The following is a 20,917-nucleotide window of genomic DNA, read 5'->3' as shown; positions in this document are numbered from 1 at the left end:
TATTCGGAGGAGGGGGGGGGGGGGGCGCTGCGGCCGTATTAGCCTAGGGCGGTCAGAACCCTTAATCAGGCCCTGCTCTTCTTACACATTAGAACCCAGTGTTCTGAATAAATAATCTCCTTCATTGGCCTAAATGTTTGACGCTGAGAGGTTTGTGACCCTGTGGATTAGAAGGGAGCTTGCAGCTTCCTATTTATTTTGCTAACTTGGAGTGTTGTTTTAAATACTTTACATAAAAGTGGTGCAAATATATTGCATTGCTCCCAAGCATCAGTTAACCTTTCTGTTCCTCTGATCCCATGCTTTTTACAGGTCAAAGCTTCCTTTGGTTCTGTTTTCATCTGTATTAGAACTACCAGAAATGGTACTGTGCATTTGTCAACAGGCTTGGCTTTGTGAAACAACCACATAATTAAGAAACAGCTTTAGGGGCCAATTCAATTCGTCTGTGTTATTCTAGGAATAATGCGGCCTGCGCACTATTACCGTTACTACGACTAAAGTGCATAGTATTACCGTTTGTATGGTAATTTTACTGCTGATTTGTGCTCGCATCGTTGTGTTAAGTGGCGGTTAGCGTTCCAAGAGAAATCCATTTTGTTTTAGTGATGTAAGAAAAATAAATGTGCAGAATGTCAAAGGGGGTGAATACTTTTCGTACTTCTATATGTTTAGTCAGATGCACCTACTGCTACTTTTTTTTATTTTTCAGCTAGATGCATGATAAAAACTGTAGCATTTGTAGTAGGTGTATGTCAAACGTTAGAAGTTTGTATACTTACACCCTACGATAGCGCAGAGATGCGGCTTTACAGTGTGAGTAGTAAATGTTGCATTATCCTCTTTGTACACAATATAATAATATAACAAGAGAGAATATTGTCTTGACAGTATTATGTAAAATTGGCATTGGCAGCACGGTATCTAAGTGGTTAGCACTTCTGCTGGGGTCATGAGTTCAATTCCCAACCATGGCCTTATCTGTGTGGAGTTTGTATGTTCTTCCTGTGTTTGCGTGGGTTTCCTCCGGGTGCTGCGGTTTCCTCCCACACTCCAAAAATACTGGTAGGTTAATTGGCTGCTATAAAAATTGACCCTAGTCTGTGTGTCTGTCTGTCTGTGTATGTTAGGGAATTTAGACTGTAAGCCCCAATGGGGGCAGGGACTGATGTGAATGAGTTCTCTGTACAGCGCTGCAGAATCAGTGGCGCTATATAAATAAATGGTGGTGATGATGATGATGATGATCCACATAAAATGTAATTAAACACAAATACAAAATGCTAATTTCATTAAATACAACTGGTTGTTTTCACATTTAAAAATCCAATGGGAATTTTCTCTCCTGCAGTAATCCTATTGGAAATATCATGCAACTTCATATAACTTAGCCGCAACGCTCATGAATTAAGTAGTATCAGCTGGAGGGGTCAATTACACAATCGGCCAGACTGAAGCAGCTAGCTATTCATCATCCTCATTGCATATTGTTGCTCCTGCTTTCCAGCACCTCGCAAAAGATATGCCTCCTAAAAGGCCTATTTGCACATGCGTTCACGTCTAATTGTGTCACAGTATTTGGTCTACGTTTGGAAGCCCTTCCCTCCCTAGTACTTCATCTCGGGAATGCAACCATACGCAAATGTCTGGATATGGATGTATGCATGTTCATATTTGCTGCGCATGTGCAGTATGGAAGTGTGTATCTTGCGCAAAAAATAGACATAGTCCAACTCTGTATGAGCTGAGGAGTGTTGGTGCAACAAGGTCTGTTGCATAGCAGGGAGGACCAATGCTTTTTGCTGCTGTCTACTAAATCTGAAAATGATAAAGATAGAAATTGGAATTTAATAACAATAAAATAACATATTAGAAATATTGCATTCAATTGAAGAAATTGTGTTGTTTCAAGCCATAAATACTGAAACATGGTTTGCTTATCGTAATCAACAGTTTCACTATTTTTCATGCTATTGTAGCTCTGCGCTACTTATATTAGTGCTTTTGCCGCAGAAGGTGTAATATGACACTGAACGTTACTACTAAACCTAATAAGCAAGTAAATATTGTTATCTGCACAGAATAATTTGTGAACATATGTTTAAAGGACTTACAGTCTATTAACATAGAATAATCATTCACATTTGTTTCTTCAGACTGCCCATCTGTTTCATTTTTTGTTCCGTCCATCTTGCTTATATGTTCACTCTGACGTCTCTTTTCTTCCACTTTTCGTAGGTGTTGCAGTCTTTGCTTGGAAAGGAGAGTCCGAAAATGATTTCTGGTGGTCTATTGATCGCTGTGTGAATGGAGATGGTTGGCAGCCAAACATGGTACCTTGGAGTTAGCAGCTCCTATTTTTTATTGATTGCATCTCTTAATACTTGTTAATGTATATTCAATTTTCTAGCCCTCGGTAACTTTATTCTCCCAACTTCTGAATAGCTTTTTTTTCTTCCCTAGATTCTGGATGATGGAGGGGATTTAACTCACTGGGTCTATAAGAAATATCCAAATGTTTACAAAAATATCCGTGGTGTTGTGGAGGAGAGTGTGACTGGAGTGCACAGGTGAGCTTGGTGAAGTATTAATTTACATTATAGCCATAATTGTCTATGCCACATAAAGTTCACAAGCAACATAGTAAGGGCTAGGCTATACCAGTAATAGTGCACAATGATGTGTAACTAGCCCCACAGGGGCATAATAGAAGAGGCAACAGATTTGTGCTATTATGTGGGATAGTATTTGGTGGTATCTAAAAGACTTCTATGAGTATGTGTAAATCACTCTGGTACAATTTACTTAAAAAAGAATGATGTTTCCTCTTGTCTTATATTTTTTAATTTACCCTTGTTGCCAGTATCTTCCCAAATTGACTTTATTACATCCATGAGTTAGATTTACAAATAAATAAATGACTAGTACATTGCCCTGTCCTGATATGATTGTGTAAAAATTAGGCCTATTAATTTGATGCAAAAGATGGAATGGAATTGCTTTCACAAAGTTATTGACAATGCTTTTGCTCCAGATCTTTACTCTGTGTTAATATTCCCCCTAAAGTGTTCCGGCATTGTTCACATTATCATTTAGCTTATTGTGCTACAGTACGGGCAGTAACCTCTGCAGTAATATCACGGCTGCTGTAATGCCATTTTCTGATTAGCAATCCTGTCCATAGCAATAAATAAATAAAATTAAACTTGCTATTTCAGTGGGAGTTTGACTGCTACAACCAGCAAGTTTGTAGTATCAACAAATTAAAATGTCTATATTCATTGACCATTTTAATGAAGACCATCACTTGGTCACCATCAGTGTGTTATTGTAACAATTGCAATTTTTATGTAATTGTCTATAGCTATTGTGGCATAGATTAATTGTGTTTTCAATCAAATACTGCAGCTCTTTTACAAACAGGAAAAGTGCACAGAGAAAGCGCTATCCATTCACGCATTCATACGTGCACATCACGTTCAAATGTTTGGAACTTCTCCAGGAAAATATTTGCAAATATACAGCTGGATATATATAAAAATGCTTACTACATCTCACCCCTATCTATACTTTCAACTTGTATTCTCCTAAAATAATATCTTAAATTATTCATGAGGATGAGAAGACACTGGGACTGTCTTTATATTACATGGCACTATTGTACAATTGAATGTTTTTAATACATTGGTAGAAATGGGCTTTTCTGTATAATATCTGCCTGGAAGGTGTAATGGCGTCCCATTGAAAGTGTAGGTCGAGGCTCGAGCTCCAACATCTCTGAGGAGGCATGGAGAAAAATGCTTTGTGCCCCCCCTATTAATGGGTGACACCACAGTTAATATCTCACCCTGCAACATGAAATCTTGTTTTCGTATCTGGATGTAAAAGTGCACCTAGCTCGCATTCCTTGATTTTCCCAGCTTCTCCAATCGAAAGATGCAAACTTCTGCACACTCTGCAGATAATACCATCTTGAGCTATGTAAATTAGCCCAATTCCACTGGTTACAGTGCTGAAGGAATGTGCTTTTTACAATCGGTTATGACTATACAAAAGCCATTTCTAATTGCAAGATTCTATTTGATCTGAAGTGGCCGTCATATGAGTTGGTGGTTAACATCTCAGAACGAAATATAAATGTTCTAGCACTCTTGCAAAGTAAAGAAGTTTTACCAAATGGTTTCTATGGAGTGTGGGAATAACCATGTATGATGTGTCCACAGTTGTTTTGCTAATGAAGACAATATGAATGTGGCTTCTTCTGAGCAAGGTGATTTTAAACATCCGTGTATGAGTTGGTATCAATTATCATCTGTCGGTGTGCTAATCAAATGTCCCAAGCAGTGGTACATATAACCTGCTTACCACTAAGATTCCTTGCAAACTTGATGGCACATATTTGTATACCTGTAACTGAATGCACAGGCTGGTGCACTCTGTGTCATGTACAATTTATTATGTGTTCAGTAAACGACCTTTTCTGACACTGTTACAACTTCACTTAATAAGCAGAAATGGAATGTATTTAAATGTATTCCTCAAAATATATTTTCATATTTTCCTTTGCACTGTACTTAATACAAACTGTATGTATTTTATGTCATTGTGCAGACTCTATCAGCTGTCTAAGGCTGGCAAGCTGTGTGTTCCTGCTATGAATGTGAATGACTCTGTCACCAAGCAGAAATTTGACAATTTGTACTGCTGTCGAGAATCTATATTGGACGGGTAAGAAATATGTGATCGGTTTATGCTGGTGGTCAAAATTTCCTTTGTAGTTCTTGAGATGGAGGAAAGTCATTTTTACGGGATGCCGTGATCTGCTGCAGCTGGCAGTCTGTAGAAAATGTGCATTCTCGTGCCTAAGTATTCCTGTCCACTCACGTACAAAATGTGAGTTAGTACAGTGTGATTGATGGACACAGTGCTTACAACACACTTTGCATCAATTGCTGAGTTTTCCATCTATATTCTGAATAACTTTTTCTGCATGTATATTTAATCTTAGAATCTGTAACAATAAATTGGAAAGTGCATTTTCTACTTATTTTCTGTGAAGGCATGCTGGTAAATTAAAGTCACATTTTTATTATTTTTTTATTTTTAAGAAGTTTTTCTTTCACTCAATAAGATGTACAGTGGAATACATTAAAAATTGTGTAAATAATTGTAACAAGTTTTATTAGTAACAATAAACAAAGGATTTTTTATATCAGAAATATATAGTATCTGTAGAGAGTGTTTTTTTTTTAATTTTTATCTAATCTGCTACACATATTAAATGTTACAATAGTTATTTTAGGGTTAACTCTGTAAAGAATATTGGGATTGTTGACATCATGGCAATAAATATGCAACTTTTGATTTTGATATCATCTTTGGAAGCTTTGAACTACCAGCAGATAGTAAGATCTCGCATAGACTTTGCATGTAAGCTCATTAGCCAAGAATCCCAAAGTTTATCATAATTTATCATCGTGTCACTGTCTATTGGCAGTCATATTGATAGTTCTTTAATTTACAACTAAATTAGTATTTTATTATTCTTTTGTGAATTTATACTGCAGACTGAAAAGAAGCACAGATGTTATGTTTGGTGGAAAGCAAGTCGTTGTGTGTGGATATGGTGAGGTGAGTAACTCAGAAGTAATTATACAGAATACTGGAATATTACATTCTGTAATGCAGATAATCAGTGATTCATGAATGTGTGAAAGACTGGATATTCAGTAGTGTACTTTTGTTCAATTCAAATATCAGAATGACCTACTAAAGCAATAATATACACATGTTGCTGTGCAATTCCCTATCACCATAAATTAACAACAAATACATCATACAGTAGAGGGAAGGTTTATGAATCTCATACAGTTATAATTATTGATCTATCAATTGGACTTAAAATGTCATGTTGTTTTTAGCTGTCTTAATAATAGATAAAGAAAATGTTATTAAATAAATGACGCTCCAGACACTGTACTTTAAAAACAAAATCTATTTATTGAAAGGTTTAAAAATCACACCAAATACATAGAGTTCACTCAGAAAATCAGAAATTTCCAATTGACATTTATTACTGTAGCATGGCATTGTAACAAGTAGCAGGTTACATAAACAGTAAACCGTAAACCATTTTTAAGTGAACCAGGAGTAGGGCGGTAGGAAAGGAGAGAGGGAAAGAAAGAGGGCAAGGAAATCCTGTTAGATCACTAAAATTAATGCGAAAGGGAGGAAAGTCATATTGATAAGAATCAAGCAGAATAAGAGTTCAAGAGCAAACCCTGTGACTGCATGTAAAAGGGTAGTCTAAAGTTAAAATAGGATTGCCAAGTTTTCCAAATCTTACAAAGGAAAGTGTAGGATCAGATCATATATACATGCTAAACATACCACATTTTACTCAAAACTTCTTGACCGTTTGGGAGTTAGGGGGCTTCCAGCCAGACGATAGCTGAAAAGTAGCAGCAGAAATAATACATAGTTTTTTCCGCTGCCAAGTTATAGAGGGATAGGAAGGGGAATTATCCATGCTGGTATGTCAAAATGGATGATGTCAAAGATGACATAATTATTTTTTTTTATATCAGAATCATCATTTATTTATATAGCGCCACTAATTCCGCAGCGCTGTACAGAGAACTCACTCACATCAGTCCCTGTCCCATTGGGCCTTACGGTCTAAATTCCCTAACATACAGATACACAGACTAGGGTCAATTTGTTAGCAGCCAATTAACCTACTAGTATGTTTTTGGAATGTGGGAGGAAACCGGAGCACCCGGAGGAAACCCACACAAACACGGGGAGAACATACAAACTCCTCACAGGAGGCCATGGACAGGAATTGAACTCATGACCCCAGTGCTGTAAGGCAGAAGTGCTAACCACTGAGCCACCGTGCTATATTTGATAAAGTGGTGAACAAAAACATTTTAAAATAGGCAGATGTCCATTATGCAGGGACTGCTGTGGTGGCAAAGTTGCAATTCCAGAAATCCCAATTACTAATTACCCAGGCTCCCACAACCCAGAGGTTTCAGTATGAGCCCCATTGCTATTCTGCCTCTGGGAAGAGGATCGATTGTTTGGCTCCCATCCACATAGGGGCACAAGCCTTGCTCTCTTGCCAGTGTTAAAAGGTTGTAGACCGCACTGGGAGAACCCTTACAGAGATATTGTGAATTAAAGATAGGTATAACCCATTAAATAAACCTCTAAATTTTGGTGCACCCTCACATATTGTAACATTTCAAACTAGAACAAGGAGCAGAAGAGAGTATGTATAGAGGGGCACTCTGGGGGTTATATTGGTAATATGAGCAATCAAAACAAAAAAAAAAATTTCTTTATTAATTAAAAGGAGCATAACTTTTATTGATATACATTAAAAATACTAAGTATCCCATTTAATATCCGGGATTCATGATAATACACAAAATTAGCGAAAGTATTAAAAGATGTAAGTGACTGATAGTGACCAAAATGAAAATACTATTAAGAAGCAGTATTAACTGCTAAACTGTGTGGCTGTCTAACATATCTAGTATGGGTAAAATACCCTTAATATTTTAGTCAACATAACTGTTATCTAGACCTGTCAGTGGCATAATAGAAAATGCCTAGGGGGAAAATTGAGTGTTAATGCAATTATAACCTTATTAAGAATATGTGTCAATATTAGCACACTGTAATGTAAATGTATACTCTAAATGGAGTTGAATAAGCTATTCATATAGCACAAATGAGTATAGTGTGATGTGTTACATGGAGGCTATATTAGAGGGATTATAAAATCCTAAATAACACCTTTATAATAGTGGGTGATTAATATACCATGAACGTGGTTTGAAAAGTCAGCAAAACCCACTATAAAATGCTATACTTAGTAGAATTGAAACTAATTGTTATATTGGCAACTGGATTCCCTGTGGAGGACCCTATTATACAGCCTCTGTGGATAGTACTGCTATAAGTGTAGAGAGATTGCCTGTCTATAGACAATGATTGTCTATGCACACAATATGCGGGTCACAAAAGCTGCATAATTGAATCCCTCATAGGGAACTCTGCGTTATACTATCAGTTTTTATCACATCAAGCAGAACCACCTATAGAGGCTATATTATAGGGCTTTTATAGGGAATCCCGTGCTAGACAGGCAATCTCTCTACACTTATAGCAGTACTATCCACAGAGGCTGTATAATAGGGTCCTCCACAGGGAATCCAGTTGCCAATATAAATTAGTTTCAATTCTACTAAGTATAGCATTTTATAGTGGGTTTTGCTGACTTTTCAAACCACGTTCATGGTATATTAATCACCCACTATTATAAAGGTGTTATTTAGGATTTTATAATCCCTCTAATATAGCCTCCATGTAACACATCACACTATACTCATTTGTGCTATATGAATAGCTTATTCAACTCCATTTAGAGTATACATTTACATTACAGTGTGCTAATAATGACACATATTCTTAATAAGGTTATAATTGTATTAACACTCAATTTTCCCCCTAGGCATTTTCTATTATGCCACTGACAGGTCTAGATAACAGTTATGTTGACTAAAATATTAAGGGTATTTTACCCATACTAGATATGTTAGACAGCCACACAGTTTAGCAGTTAATACTGCTTCTTAATAGTATTTTCATTTTGGTCACTATCAGTCACTTACATCTTTTAATACTTTCACTAATTTTGTGTATTATCATGAATCCCGGATATTAAATGGGATATTTAGTATTTTTAATGTATATCAATAAAAGTTATGCTCCTTTTAATTAATAAAGAAATTTTTTTTTTCGTTTTGATTGCTCATATTACCAATATAACCCCCAGAGTGCCCCTCTATACATACTCTCTTCTGCTCCTTGTTCTAGTTTTCTCTTGCCAGTGTGTCTGAATTTACTCAAAAGTCCTAAGAGAGTTCCAAAGCCTTTTGGAGGTGGTGAAATAGAATTAATGGATTCTCTCACTCAACTATTTGCATGCACCCCTGCTGGATTATTCTACTGAAGAATGCTCTGGAATAGGCCACTAGTCTTATCGATGACAGTTCAGTATTTAAAAGTTGCATGGCTTTTATGCAGTCTTTTATTCATAAATATGGACCTTCTGTTCCTAGTCAACCTGTTATCTCCATCCCAGAGGATTTTCTTTATCCCTGCTGGTATTCCAAGCAAATCTGCTTGTAACAAGAAATGTAAGAGGAAGAAAAATCCCATGTAGTCCAATACATGCATTCCTTTGACTCCAGTAATACTTGCAGATGTTACATGACTTGGTTCAAATTCCTGAATTGCCAAAGACTATCTTGGTCCTCGAGCCACTGACATCTATTCAATGTTCCTTACAGCAGTTCTCCGTTCCAGTTTCCAGCAACAGGTGTTAATTCAGTATGTCAGTGTAACATTGCTTACCGGGTCACCTGAGGAACACCTTTTGTTTGAACAACCCCCAGCACACCTTATTCTGCCAGCGCCCAATAAAACCTAAGGGGCCCCGAAACCTACTATACATAAGGATCCAACTGCTGCCTCCTGTTCCGAGGTTCCAGACAGTGCCTCCTGTTTCGAGGTTCAAAACCTGGTGCCCTGGCCTCTGGGCCTGAGGACAAGCCTGCAGTCTGAGGCCCTGTCCAAACTCCCTACCTGAGGCCTCCAAGTGTTTGCCCTGCCCGAGATCTCAGAGACGTCTACCTGGCTCAATGTTCCAATTGCTGCCTTACTCCAGGTTACCGAGACGATTGACTTGCCTTAGGACCCAATCGTCTTCTTACTACCCTTTCTGGACTTCCAGTAATATGCATGGTGAAGCCTGGAAGTTGCCTGGAAAGGATGAGTGGTACTGTCAGTCCTGGGGATAAATTTGTCAATCTGCATGTTTGAAAAAGTGGAGATGTTGCTTATAGCAACCAATCAGATTCTAGTTATTATTTATTTTGTATATTCTACAAAATGACAGCTAGAATCTGATTGGTTGCTATATGCAACATCATAAGTGTTATCTAGGGTTGTTGTGCGCTGGATATTTATTTTTAATGATTCCATTGAAGTGAAGTGTAGGAGATTGCTTTATTCCTAGCAGCACACAGTCCGGACTGGTGAAGAGTGCATTTACACATTTTTGTTTTGTAGTTACTGAGATCCTGTATCTACAAACTTTGGTTTGGTTTCTGGTTATCCTGTGTATCTTTTTAACCTGATTGGTTAAATTTGTATCTGCAAACTCTGCTCCTGACCTGGTAATCTTTTGTTTATTGCTGTTTAAAACCATTGTTCCATGCCCATCAATCCTCTGCATCTCCAAAACCTTATTCCTGACACTTGATATCCTGTGTACTATCTGTATTTGCTTCTTCAGTAATAAGGAGTCCACAGCATTGTTATACTTGTATGTTTTCAGTAAAGAAATCTCAGACTTGTAACAGTGTGGAGTGTCACAAGAAAAGTTACATTATAATAATGTAAATTAAGCCTTTATTTGATTAATTTGTGCAGTAGAATGCAACATATATATCCAGCTGTAAAAAAAAAATTGTCCTCCATACCAAATAAGTTGGTCAGCCCTTTAATTTTGAAAACTCCCATTATGTCATATCAATTTCTCATGGCGCATGGTCACTTACTACTCGCAGTGTATTTTCTAGATCTGGAAAATATAGCCTCCACACAAGGGTTAAACTATTTGCCCGTTTTTAGAGAGATATCTTTGAAAGTTTGACACATATTGCTGTTGTAGTTAATATCTGTTGTTATGCTTGGCCTTTAAAGAACAATTAAATAATAATGGGAACTCCTCATTTCCACAGTTACCTTAGATAGACTCTATTATAAAAACAATGTTTTTAAATTTTTCCCATTTGTATAAATGTTACAATAATACATTTTCAAGTTACTGGTTTTCTTGCTTTGACTACTGCTGCAGTCGCGCATTATACATTCAGTGTACATAAACTAAACTATTAACTAAATTGAGTAATGCACATCCCCCAAAGTGAGTGTTGGCGCCAGCAGTTCTGGAGATTTTTCAGAAAGCGTTCTATATCTGGGAACTTGGAAGACAGCCATGACAAATAGCATGTCTGGCAAGAGCTAACAGAGAGTAAAATTTGTATTACTACAAATTTATTGTACGTTAAATGAAAGGGTAAAATAAGGAACATCAGGATAATGATAGAAATTTTTTTTAGCACTGTGCCTAATCTTAGCTGTTAATAGTTTTCTGGATCCACCATCAACAACATAGGGGCATATTCAATTGTTGGTGTTATAGCCAAAATTCTCGCGGCGTTCGCACTATTACCTTCATTACGGTAATAGTGCGCGTAAATACCGGTATTACGGTACTTTTCTTGCTGGATTTCAGCTCGCGTCTCAGGGAGCTGCGAGCTGAAATCCAGCTTGCTATTACCGTAATACTGGTAATAGTTTACCGGTATTACGGACAATTGAATACCCCCTATAGGGGCATATTCAACTGTGCCGTTTCCGCGGCGCGTTAAAAATACTACCGTTATTACGGTTGTAGTTAGCTGGATTTCAGCTCGCAGCTCCCTGAGCCGCGAGCTGAAATCCAGCGAGAAAATTACCGTAGTAACGGTTTTTTCCCGCGCACTATTACCGTAATAACGGTAATAGTGCGCGGACCGCGAGATTTTCGGCGTTTCCGCCGACAATTGAATATGCCCCATAGAGTTTAATTTGTAATGATATGGTATGTATGGATAATATCAATCCCTTACTTCAGATAAGATTTGTATATCCATCTTAAAAGATTACACAGTGCCTCCACCTTGGTCTGATTACTGAAGGGTCTTCTTTGGGTAGTGTCCTGGTTGTAGCAACACCAGAGGGAGACCAAGGAACCATCCGCCCCCCTTCACTGGACCAAAGGCACACACAAATGAATAATATTACACATAAATTATGTTTAGAAGCCACACTGGCACCTTTATTAGTGTGGTATAAGCTTCTAAAGGGATTTTCCAATATTTTAAATCAAAAATATAAGTTGTAGTTTAAACAAACAATTGTATATAATCGATAAATAGTACTATATAATACCTATACTACCATATTTATATATTCTCTCTTCTTTATTATTCTACTACTAAGAGGTACCTCTCTTTAAACTACAATCATCCGGCAAATATCAAACAATTAGCATGAAATAAGTTCAGCAGCATAAATAGACATATGTTTCATCATCTGTCCCTTAGACATGACCATATAGTCACTTCAGTATCGTAGGCTCCTCACACCACGGGTTTGTGAATTTCTCTTGTATGTGACTGAGAGGATAGTGAGGTACAGTTTCTCATACATGTAATTCAGTCACTGCCCCCTAACTAACTGTCCCTGCACTAATCCCTTGTTAATATTATCTCAGTCCAGCAAAAGGGTTCATTTACATTACAATCTTCCCACCTAGTCCCTATCTGACTACTGGTATAATACCAGAGTTCCGATAAATCAATAAACAGATGATAAGATGTTACTTATCCATATAACGATCAGCCTTTTAGCCAAGATGGCTTTTTCCAGTCAGGACTCCAGTATTTTCTCTCTTTTTTTCAAAGATCTTTTCCTTCTTCTCTCTATATTTCTCTGGGGTATTTTCTTTATTTCAGACTTTTACTTTAAACAACTGACAGTGTTGTACTCCCCTCACCAACAGCTCCTTTTTACCAATATGGCTCCTCTGTATACAGGGGTCTAATAGATACTGCTCCCTCCTTCTCAGACTTCTGGTACTCTGACAGAGTCTCTGTCCTGCCTCTCCGCTCCCTCTGTTTGGCTCCCAAGCAATAGTACAGGGTACACTCACTATAAGTCAGCTCTGTATTTTCTTGCTCCCTCTCTCTTTCTCCTCTTTCAACTGCTGCACTCCAACTGCCAGTTTTAAAGTCATTCCTCTCACACCTTAGCCCCTCCCCTTTTTGCAAGCTATTACTGAATCCTCCGGCAGTAGCTCAGTGCAAACCGGGGATTGTAGTTCCTGGTCGATTACAGTTCCCTAATGCGCATGTGCAGACGTCCGTGTCTGCCAGCGCTACATACATATCGCCAATGTTTCCAGATAACTAAAATCTAATTTTTGTTTTGGCAGACCTGGGATATCTTTATACACATCTTTTACATAGTCTATAGCAGCAAAAAAAGCTATGCCACTTTCCAGGTTGACCCATCAAATTTGCATATTTTGTAACAACTCCTCTTGAAATGCCAATATATATATACATAGACCATACATTCCATTTTCAGGGGTCATAAAGGCATTTGTGGGTTTTATATGATGTATTCCAATTCGTAAATGACCTTCATTGTACTGAAAATAGGCCAAAATATTAAAAGCTGCTCTGGTCACTAAGGAATTAAGCCTATGTCTGAATTTAAGAGCTGGACTATTGAGGATAACATCCAGCTTGTCCAGATGCACAGGAAATTTAGTAAATGGATTCAGTATCATAACTTGGACATTCTGAAAATGTTGACATCCAAGTTCAGAATAATATCTTCGCTATGCTCTTTATTATTATCGTTTATATGGTGTCTCAAAGGTTTTGCAGTGCAATACAGTAGGTAGGACGGGTAACAAACTTGATGACCTAATAAAACATGACAAATATAGTATAATATAATATAAAATGACAAGTAAAAGGTACAACAATACAGGGGTAATAGAGAATAGGTTACATGGTAGAATGCAGACAAGCACAGGATTGACAGAAAACAAGATTTAGGTATGGAGAAAAATACTGTACATGGTACGCAAGTCAGAACTAGATTGTGGAACATTAGGGCACATGTACAGAAGGAGGGAGGTGGACATAAGAGGGGGGAGAGCCCAGCTCATGAGACTTTACAATCGAATATATAAAAAGACACTATCCTTAAATAACTGCAGTGTAAAATTAAATTTGTCTTTTAGTACAGGTCTGATGCAGAGAAAAGATCTAGTAAATGCTTTATGTTCACTGTTTGTCTTTAATTCTCCTTTGAGAAAGGGCATGTTGTATATACAGTGAAAGCATTGAAATATTTTTTCTCGCCAAAATACATATCTCCTACTGATGAAATGTGATCTCATCGAGATTTAAAAATAGTGCTGCATCTCAGATTATGTCTGTGGTAAAGGGACGTGGTGTTCAATCACTATAGCTAATGCATTAAGAGGGTAACATGTGATAACTATAATTGTATGGCTTAAAGTCTCTTACTGTTGTAATGTGTGTGTGTATATATATATATATATATATATATATATACATTTTTTAGTAGTTTTCAGGCTATAATGTAATTGCACAGCATGGATATCCACAGTAGGGCTTGTATAAAAGCATGAGCTGACAGGATCAGGCAAAAATATTCAGCCATATATTAATATTGAAACGTGACTGTATATCTCTTATTTTCTTTCTAGGTTGGGAAAGGCTGTTGTGCAGCTCTAAAGGCACTTGGTTCTATTGTGCACGTTACAGAGATTGACCCAATCTGTGCCCTACAAGCTTGGTAAGGAGTGATGGACCCTGGGAATAGATTACATTAGTGGGCTCCCAAATCTCTTTCCAAATATTACAAACCCTCTTGGTTTTCAAGGGGCATTGCATCTCTTATTAAGCAGATTATTCATTTTTGGGATGCAGTACATAAAATGATGGAGGTAAGGGGATGTTGACCCAGATGCTCCTCTTTAGTATAATGGGAGATTTATAGAATTTGTCAAATTTAGGGAGGTCATGCATGGCATAGATAAGGCATCACATTAATTGGCCAGCTATACCTAACTGACCATTTTAAATTCTTTGAACAGCTCCAGTTTCATCTTGGAATCCCAAGAATGATGTTCTTCTATCAGTATTTACAATTATGACAAGGGGCATGCATGAATTTTACATCCCTTTAGACTAAGTAATCGGGAGAGGAGATAGGTCGGCCTGCCCCAAATGTGTATGGGAGGATCCTTTTGGCACTTGATGTGGGAATTTTCAAGGTTACAATATTTTTGGAAAGTCTTCACAGTGTATGACTAGAAGTATGACTGTTTTCTCTGCTTCTCTTCTTGGTATGTTTATTCAAAATATCCCTAAACAAATGTTTCAAGCAGTCGATGAGCTAATACATGAAAAATTTGCTATCATTGACTACAGTTATTATAGCTAGTGGTTAATGATACTATTAGGCATGAGTGCTTTTTCTATGAAGTAGAAACTGTAATTAAATATGAGCGGAAATGGTCTAAGTCCCAATATGCTATAGGGACACTGGAGGAGGAAGCGAGTTAGATTCTCTTCCTAGTTGCTCAGTTCCTAAGGAATATTACTAGTATTTAATCCAGCTTATACACACAGGATACAGGCAATAATTGGACCTGAGTTTCATGGAAAATGAGCAGAATAGTCTTTATTCTGCTACTTTTTGAAATCTCTTACAATAGCAAAAAAAAGCATAATAAAAACACAAACAGTAATAATAATGACAGCCATATTTAATAGTATTTTTATTTTTTGTGTTTTGTATTTTGAAAATCTAAAGCCTGAGCAAAAAGACTTGATATAAAAAATTACATGTTTTACTTAGGCCCCTATTGCTTAATTGTAATATGTACATTCCAGAAAAAGCAATGTCTTTTGGGAACAATACAGTGGAAAATGAATAATTGACGTACATGAGTAAAATGCATTTGCTTATTGCTCCAAAAAGTGTAAATGTTAAGACAAGCAGAACTGCCCAATTGCCAGCATGTACAGTCCCATTATTCCACCAAAGAGACACATATCTGTATAATAAGCTTTAAAAAGCTGTACGTAAAAATAGCATATCTATGCCTATATGCTGAGGCGTATGCACCTCAAGATAAATCCAGCTGTGTATCAGTAGCGTATCCGCCAGGGTTACACCAATCATACATTCATCCATAAGCACAAGAAACCCTCTCTAATCAAGCAGGTAAAGAATATTATATTGTGTATGAATGACAATAGTGAAAAAATAATTTGAAAATAGGCTCACAAAATCATATAATATATGCACAATCAATGAAGAAAGCACCTATTCGCTTCAAATGTGAATTCGCAATCACCCATTCAAAAGCAGTTGGCGACCATCATTTGTACCAGTTCTCGGGCACTCGCAATTGATACAGCTACTGACATGCAACTACTGTCTCCATGCAGGTCTGCATCTATTTGCAATTACATGAACGTGCTCTTACTGTACTAGAGTTACGATAGACTATATTAGGAATTTAGATTGCCAAACAGTATTTCACTATGGCCTCAGAAACAAACAAGGAATTGCTAAGCTGCACAAATAGGTCACTTCATTTTATAGTTCTGAGGTTGCGATTTATAAACTTACTCCTTTACCTTATATAAACAGACATGTACCTAAAGAAAAATCTACAAACAGGCGTTATAGCATATATAAAAAAAAAAGGGTTCTAAAAAAAACGCTATTAGTATATATTATACTACTCAATATACCAGGAACACATCTTATTAAGGAAGCAACAGATCACCCTTCCTATCAAGCAAACCAAGAATACTTAAGAAAATAAAGTACAGACACAGGACATGAATAGTGCAAAAATAAGGTATACAAATCAGTCACCACTAGATTGAAAAAGAAATAATATTATCTCTACTGGCTTAGCATAGAAAAAACTTTTATTTCCAATAAAAACACAGATATTGACATTTAGGGGGGTATTCAATTGACGGCAAGATCGCCGCAAAGCCCGCGTTCGAAAAATATTACCGTTAATACGGTAATATTTCGCTGGATTTCAGCTCGCAGCTCCAGTTGAAATCCAGCGATTAAATTACCGCATTAACGTTAATTACGCGCAATATTACCGTATTAACTGTAATATTTTTCGAGCGCGGGGTTTTCGGCGATCCAGCCATCAAATGAATACTTCCCCTAGAGTAAAGAAGAAAGTGGTACATAAATTACTAAATATATTTGGGTATTATCAAGAAAGGCAATTTTTTAATATTTTAAAATAGTGCTGTATCGTCATAGATCATATAATAAAAACACTACTTAAAAAAACTATTCCAGAGAAAAATCATCCCTTCGACATGATAGGTCCTACACAAGGGAATAAATCACTATAAGTATAGTAATGTGTTCTTAATGTGAAATAGTGAGCAATAATGTAAACTCTTAAAGTGAGCCATAAAGTAATGCACTGCAGAATAATACTATAGTCTCTTGTTACTCCCACAGCCGAGTCAACCACCTTCGGGCAGTAGCTTGCATAGATCCCTGCCGCGCTTATAATTAGGAACTTCAGTTCCAACAGTGTGGTGTACTTATTAGCAGTGCACTCCAATTGTTTCATATGCAAGATCTCAAATGGCAGTTGAAATCCCCAGTGACAAACATGAGCCATTCTCCAGTTGAAATCCCCAGTGACAAACATGAGCCATTCTCTAAAGCAAGTCAACCACCTTTGGGCAGCAGCTTGCATAGATCACTGCCAAGCTTATAAATAGAAACTTTGATTCTAACAGAATTGTATAATAATTATTGATGCAATCCAAATATTTCATATGCCGTAGGCAAGATAAATGCCAGTTGAAATCCTTGATGGTAGACTTGAGCCAGTCTCTAAAGCGGTAAAACCGCTGCTCTGGAGCAGAACTCCAAATTAATGTTACTTATGATTTGTATACCTTGTTTTTGCACTATTCATGACCATTGTCTGCAGTTATATGGACATTTACCAGTTTGCACCCCATCAGAAAAAATATTTCCAGTCCATGTGATTATCTACAAACAAGTTTATTTGGGCAAACAAAGGTATAAAATACATACATAGTGAAAAGTAGATTCCTCCTAGCAATTGATTTGATTATGTTGTCCCATTCCTTGTTCTTGGCTGTCCCTGCCTGTGCTCTTAATGTTTTTTACTTCTCTTTCCAATACAGCATGGAAGGTTTTCGGGTGGTGAAACTGAATGAAGTTATAAGACAGATGGATGTGGTCATCACTTGTACAGGTAACCAGGTATATGAAAACTGGGATTTTCTGGAAACAGTCCATGGACTGAAATATCCCATAACACAATGAAGCATAGACATGCCATTAAACCAATATGCACCTTGACTCTGACATGATCCCTTTAAATAGAGAATTGATATTGGCAGAACTGTGCGTTTTCCCATTTTTTTTCCTATACCATGTTATGAGCCGCCGCGGCCCGTCTCCTGGTTCTGCTAGCGTCCCGGCCGTCACCTTGACGACCGGGACGTCACTTCCGCTTCCTGGTCGGCCGTTGCCAAGGCAACGGTCCGACGCCGATAATCTAGCGCTGCGTCCCGGCGGTACTAGTGGCCGGGCGCATGCGCGTAATTTAACACAGCCTGTGGGCTGATTAATGCAATTATCATGGGGGCTGTGTGAGACTCAGAGCTAGGCTCTGATTGGTGGCTTGTGGTATTTAGGGCAGTGAGGTCTGCAGCCTCACTGCCGGTTATAGCGTTCTGTCCTCAGTTCTGCTGCCTGCTTGTGCTATCCAGTTTGGTTCCAGCTACCTTGGATTTGACTACCCGTGTTTTGACCCCTGCTTGTTATTGGACCTGTGACCCTTCTCTTCTGACCTTGACCTTTTGCCTGGAATTCGGATTTTGCTTCTCTGCCTGTGAGTTTGACCCTTCGCTTGCCCTTGACTATTGCATCTGTGCCTGTGACCTTTTGACCTAGGATTCTTCTTATACTACAGTCCACCAATCACTCCACTCCTGGGAACTCCTTTAAGTCAGTATACGTTACTCAACCCTCGGTCGGCCCGCAGCCCAGTCTGTCCCCACCACTAGGGGCTCCAGCGAACACCTGGCCTTCAGAGTAGTTCCCAAGTTTCACTGTACTAACTTGGGAGTTCCTAACATACCACTGAAAATATTGCTTGTCTGTATTTAAGTACTGTCATCTTTTTCTGTGCATTTGACATAATCCGCATTAATTGGTGTCAATTCATATGTGATGCTATATAAACCTCCCCCAGGTTTCTTCATAAGGCAGTGTTTATTGTCTACCTTCCAGGAGATATGGAAGTATGAAATATGCCAGTATTTTGTAGCACTTTGTTTCAGGTTATTGTTCATAGAGCACATGCTACAATGATTGGACCAGGTCACTTGAGCGTCAGTTCCTTCAGCCCCAGTTCATAAGGTTTTAATTCATTTATCTACCAACTCAGAAATGTGGGCACCAGCTTGTTAGGGATATATAATATATGTGCAGAATATATAATATCACACACATCCCCATTATAGATCACATGCATCACCTCTCTGCAGTATATATTGTGTCACACTCCGCCCCCTCCCAGTTCATACTATATCACACAAACCTTTACACCACATCATATATCAAATTACTTCACCATTATACAGATCACTCTCCACAATATATATCAGTACATGCATAATGCCTAAATTTAATTTCAAGTCATGTTTCACTAAATCCCTAAATCAAACTACAATACCTAATTACGGTCTTTAATACTATTCCATTAAAGGAGACATCATGACTTGGTGTCCAATGAAGGGAAGCCCAAGTGAACTGAAGCACAATTACCTGCATACCATATTACCTGTTGCCCACATGATTTGATGCCCAAATGAACTTGAACCCAAATACAGGTGGGCTCCCTTTTTAGAGCCAAGAAACGCAGGTGATGTGGAACAGTGGTTTTAAAGCACTGCTACAAATTACTGAGGTGTAGCCATCATTGTAATCTGTGAAAGAAAGAAAAACATTTTTAAAGTGATGCTCAATTTGAATTGCTCCCCGATTGCTTTACGTAGCTATTTTTGTGAGTGATTACAATTATTAGCAACAGAGTACATTGGTGTTTTGTTGTCATATGTTTAAAGAACTATATTTACACAGTTGATGTTTCTAGAGCATCTTGGTGTGCTGTATAATTTCATCAACCAGATGCCAATGTGATATGTTGCCAGTGTGCTGTCACTTTGCTTAAATTAGAACAAAAATGTGTAATTTTTTACTCAAGTATTTATAGGATGAGATATTGAGAACATTCAGAAAAAGAATTGGTAAAATAATTAGCAAATAATTCCAGAATCATTGAACAAAACATGATGGATAAAGTAATTAACAATTATTTTTTTTATCGTCGGACTGTTATTTCCAATTATGTGAACGACGTCTAAAGTAATTTAATGCTTTTCCACTTACAGGAAGCAGTTTTTGTTAAACATGGCTTTACGTAGGGATCAAATAGGAAAGAATGATCAATCTTTCTTATTTTGGTCCATAGGAAACAAAAATGTGGTTATGAGGGAGCATCTTGACCGCATGAAGAATGGTTGCATTGTATGCAATATGGGACACTCTAATACAGAAATCGATGTGGTGAGCTTTAAATCTTATTCATGTTCATTAATTGGCAAAACATGCTACAGCAAATAGTAATGTGACTGTGACATCAGTTTAGACGTGTTATTTTATTTTTAATATGAATCCCAATAGCATATGACTAATAAACATATTAAACATACAGACAATAAAGCTATAGCACATGTATTTTAAGTTAAAGGGGAGTTTGGGATTTTAAGTTTATTGGTCTTTTAGAATTAGACTAATCTATGTGGGCACATGTGAAATAATACAGCATTTTATCTTCTTTCACTCTGCAAATGAATTTCTTTTCAGACTAGTCTACGCACCCCTGAGCTTACATGGGAGCGTATCCGATCTCAGGTTGACCATGTCATCTGGCCAGATGGAAAAAGAATAGTACTCCTGGCTGAGGTAGGCACTTTGATGGGGAATTTGCTGATTCCCATAAATAATGTTTCTTAATAAAAATAGTAATTCAGACATATAACCATATTAAAATAGACTTACCACCATGTCCTATTGTCCTATG

At 37.4% G+C, this 20,917-nt stretch overlaps 1 protein-coding gene across 8 annotated transcripts in view; it reads left to right on the top strand.

Moving 5' to 3' along the window:
- AHCYL1 (adenosylhomocysteinase like 1) overlaps positions 1 to 20,917 on the top strand; it is a 71,913-nt gene that overhangs the window by 32,060 nt on the left and 18,936 nt on the right. For all 8 annotated transcript variants that reach the window (XM_075195931.1, XM_075195928.1, XM_075195930.1 and 5 more), the window contains 8 exons: positions 2,239 to 2,333; positions 2,464 to 2,570; positions 4,612 to 4,728; positions 5,568 to 5,631; positions 14,435 to 14,523; positions 17,949 to 18,019; positions 20,306 to 20,400; positions 20,701 to 20,799. In XM_075195931.1, coding sequence (XP_075052032.1) covers positions 2,239 to 2,333; positions 2,464 to 2,570; positions 4,612 to 4,728; positions 5,568 to 5,631; positions 14,435 to 14,523; positions 17,949 to 18,019; positions 20,306 to 20,400; positions 20,701 to 20,799 — 737 coding nt within the window. The remainder of the gene's footprint in view (positions 1 to 2,238; positions 2,334 to 2,463; positions 2,571 to 4,611; positions 4,729 to 5,567; positions 5,632 to 14,434; positions 14,524 to 17,948; positions 18,020 to 20,305; positions 20,401 to 20,700; positions 20,800 to 20,917) is intronic.

This window comes from Mixophyes fleayi, chromosome 2, assembly GCF_038048845.1.
Source record: "Mixophyes fleayi isolate aMixFle1 chromosome 2, aMixFle1.hap1, whole genome shotgun sequence".
Classification (NCBI taxonomy): domain Eukaryota; kingdom Metazoa; phylum Chordata; class Amphibia; order Anura; family Limnodynastidae; genus Mixophyes; species Mixophyes fleayi.
The sequence above is the reverse complement of the archived record's forward strand: the minus strand, read 5'-3'. Positions and strand labels throughout refer to the sequence as shown.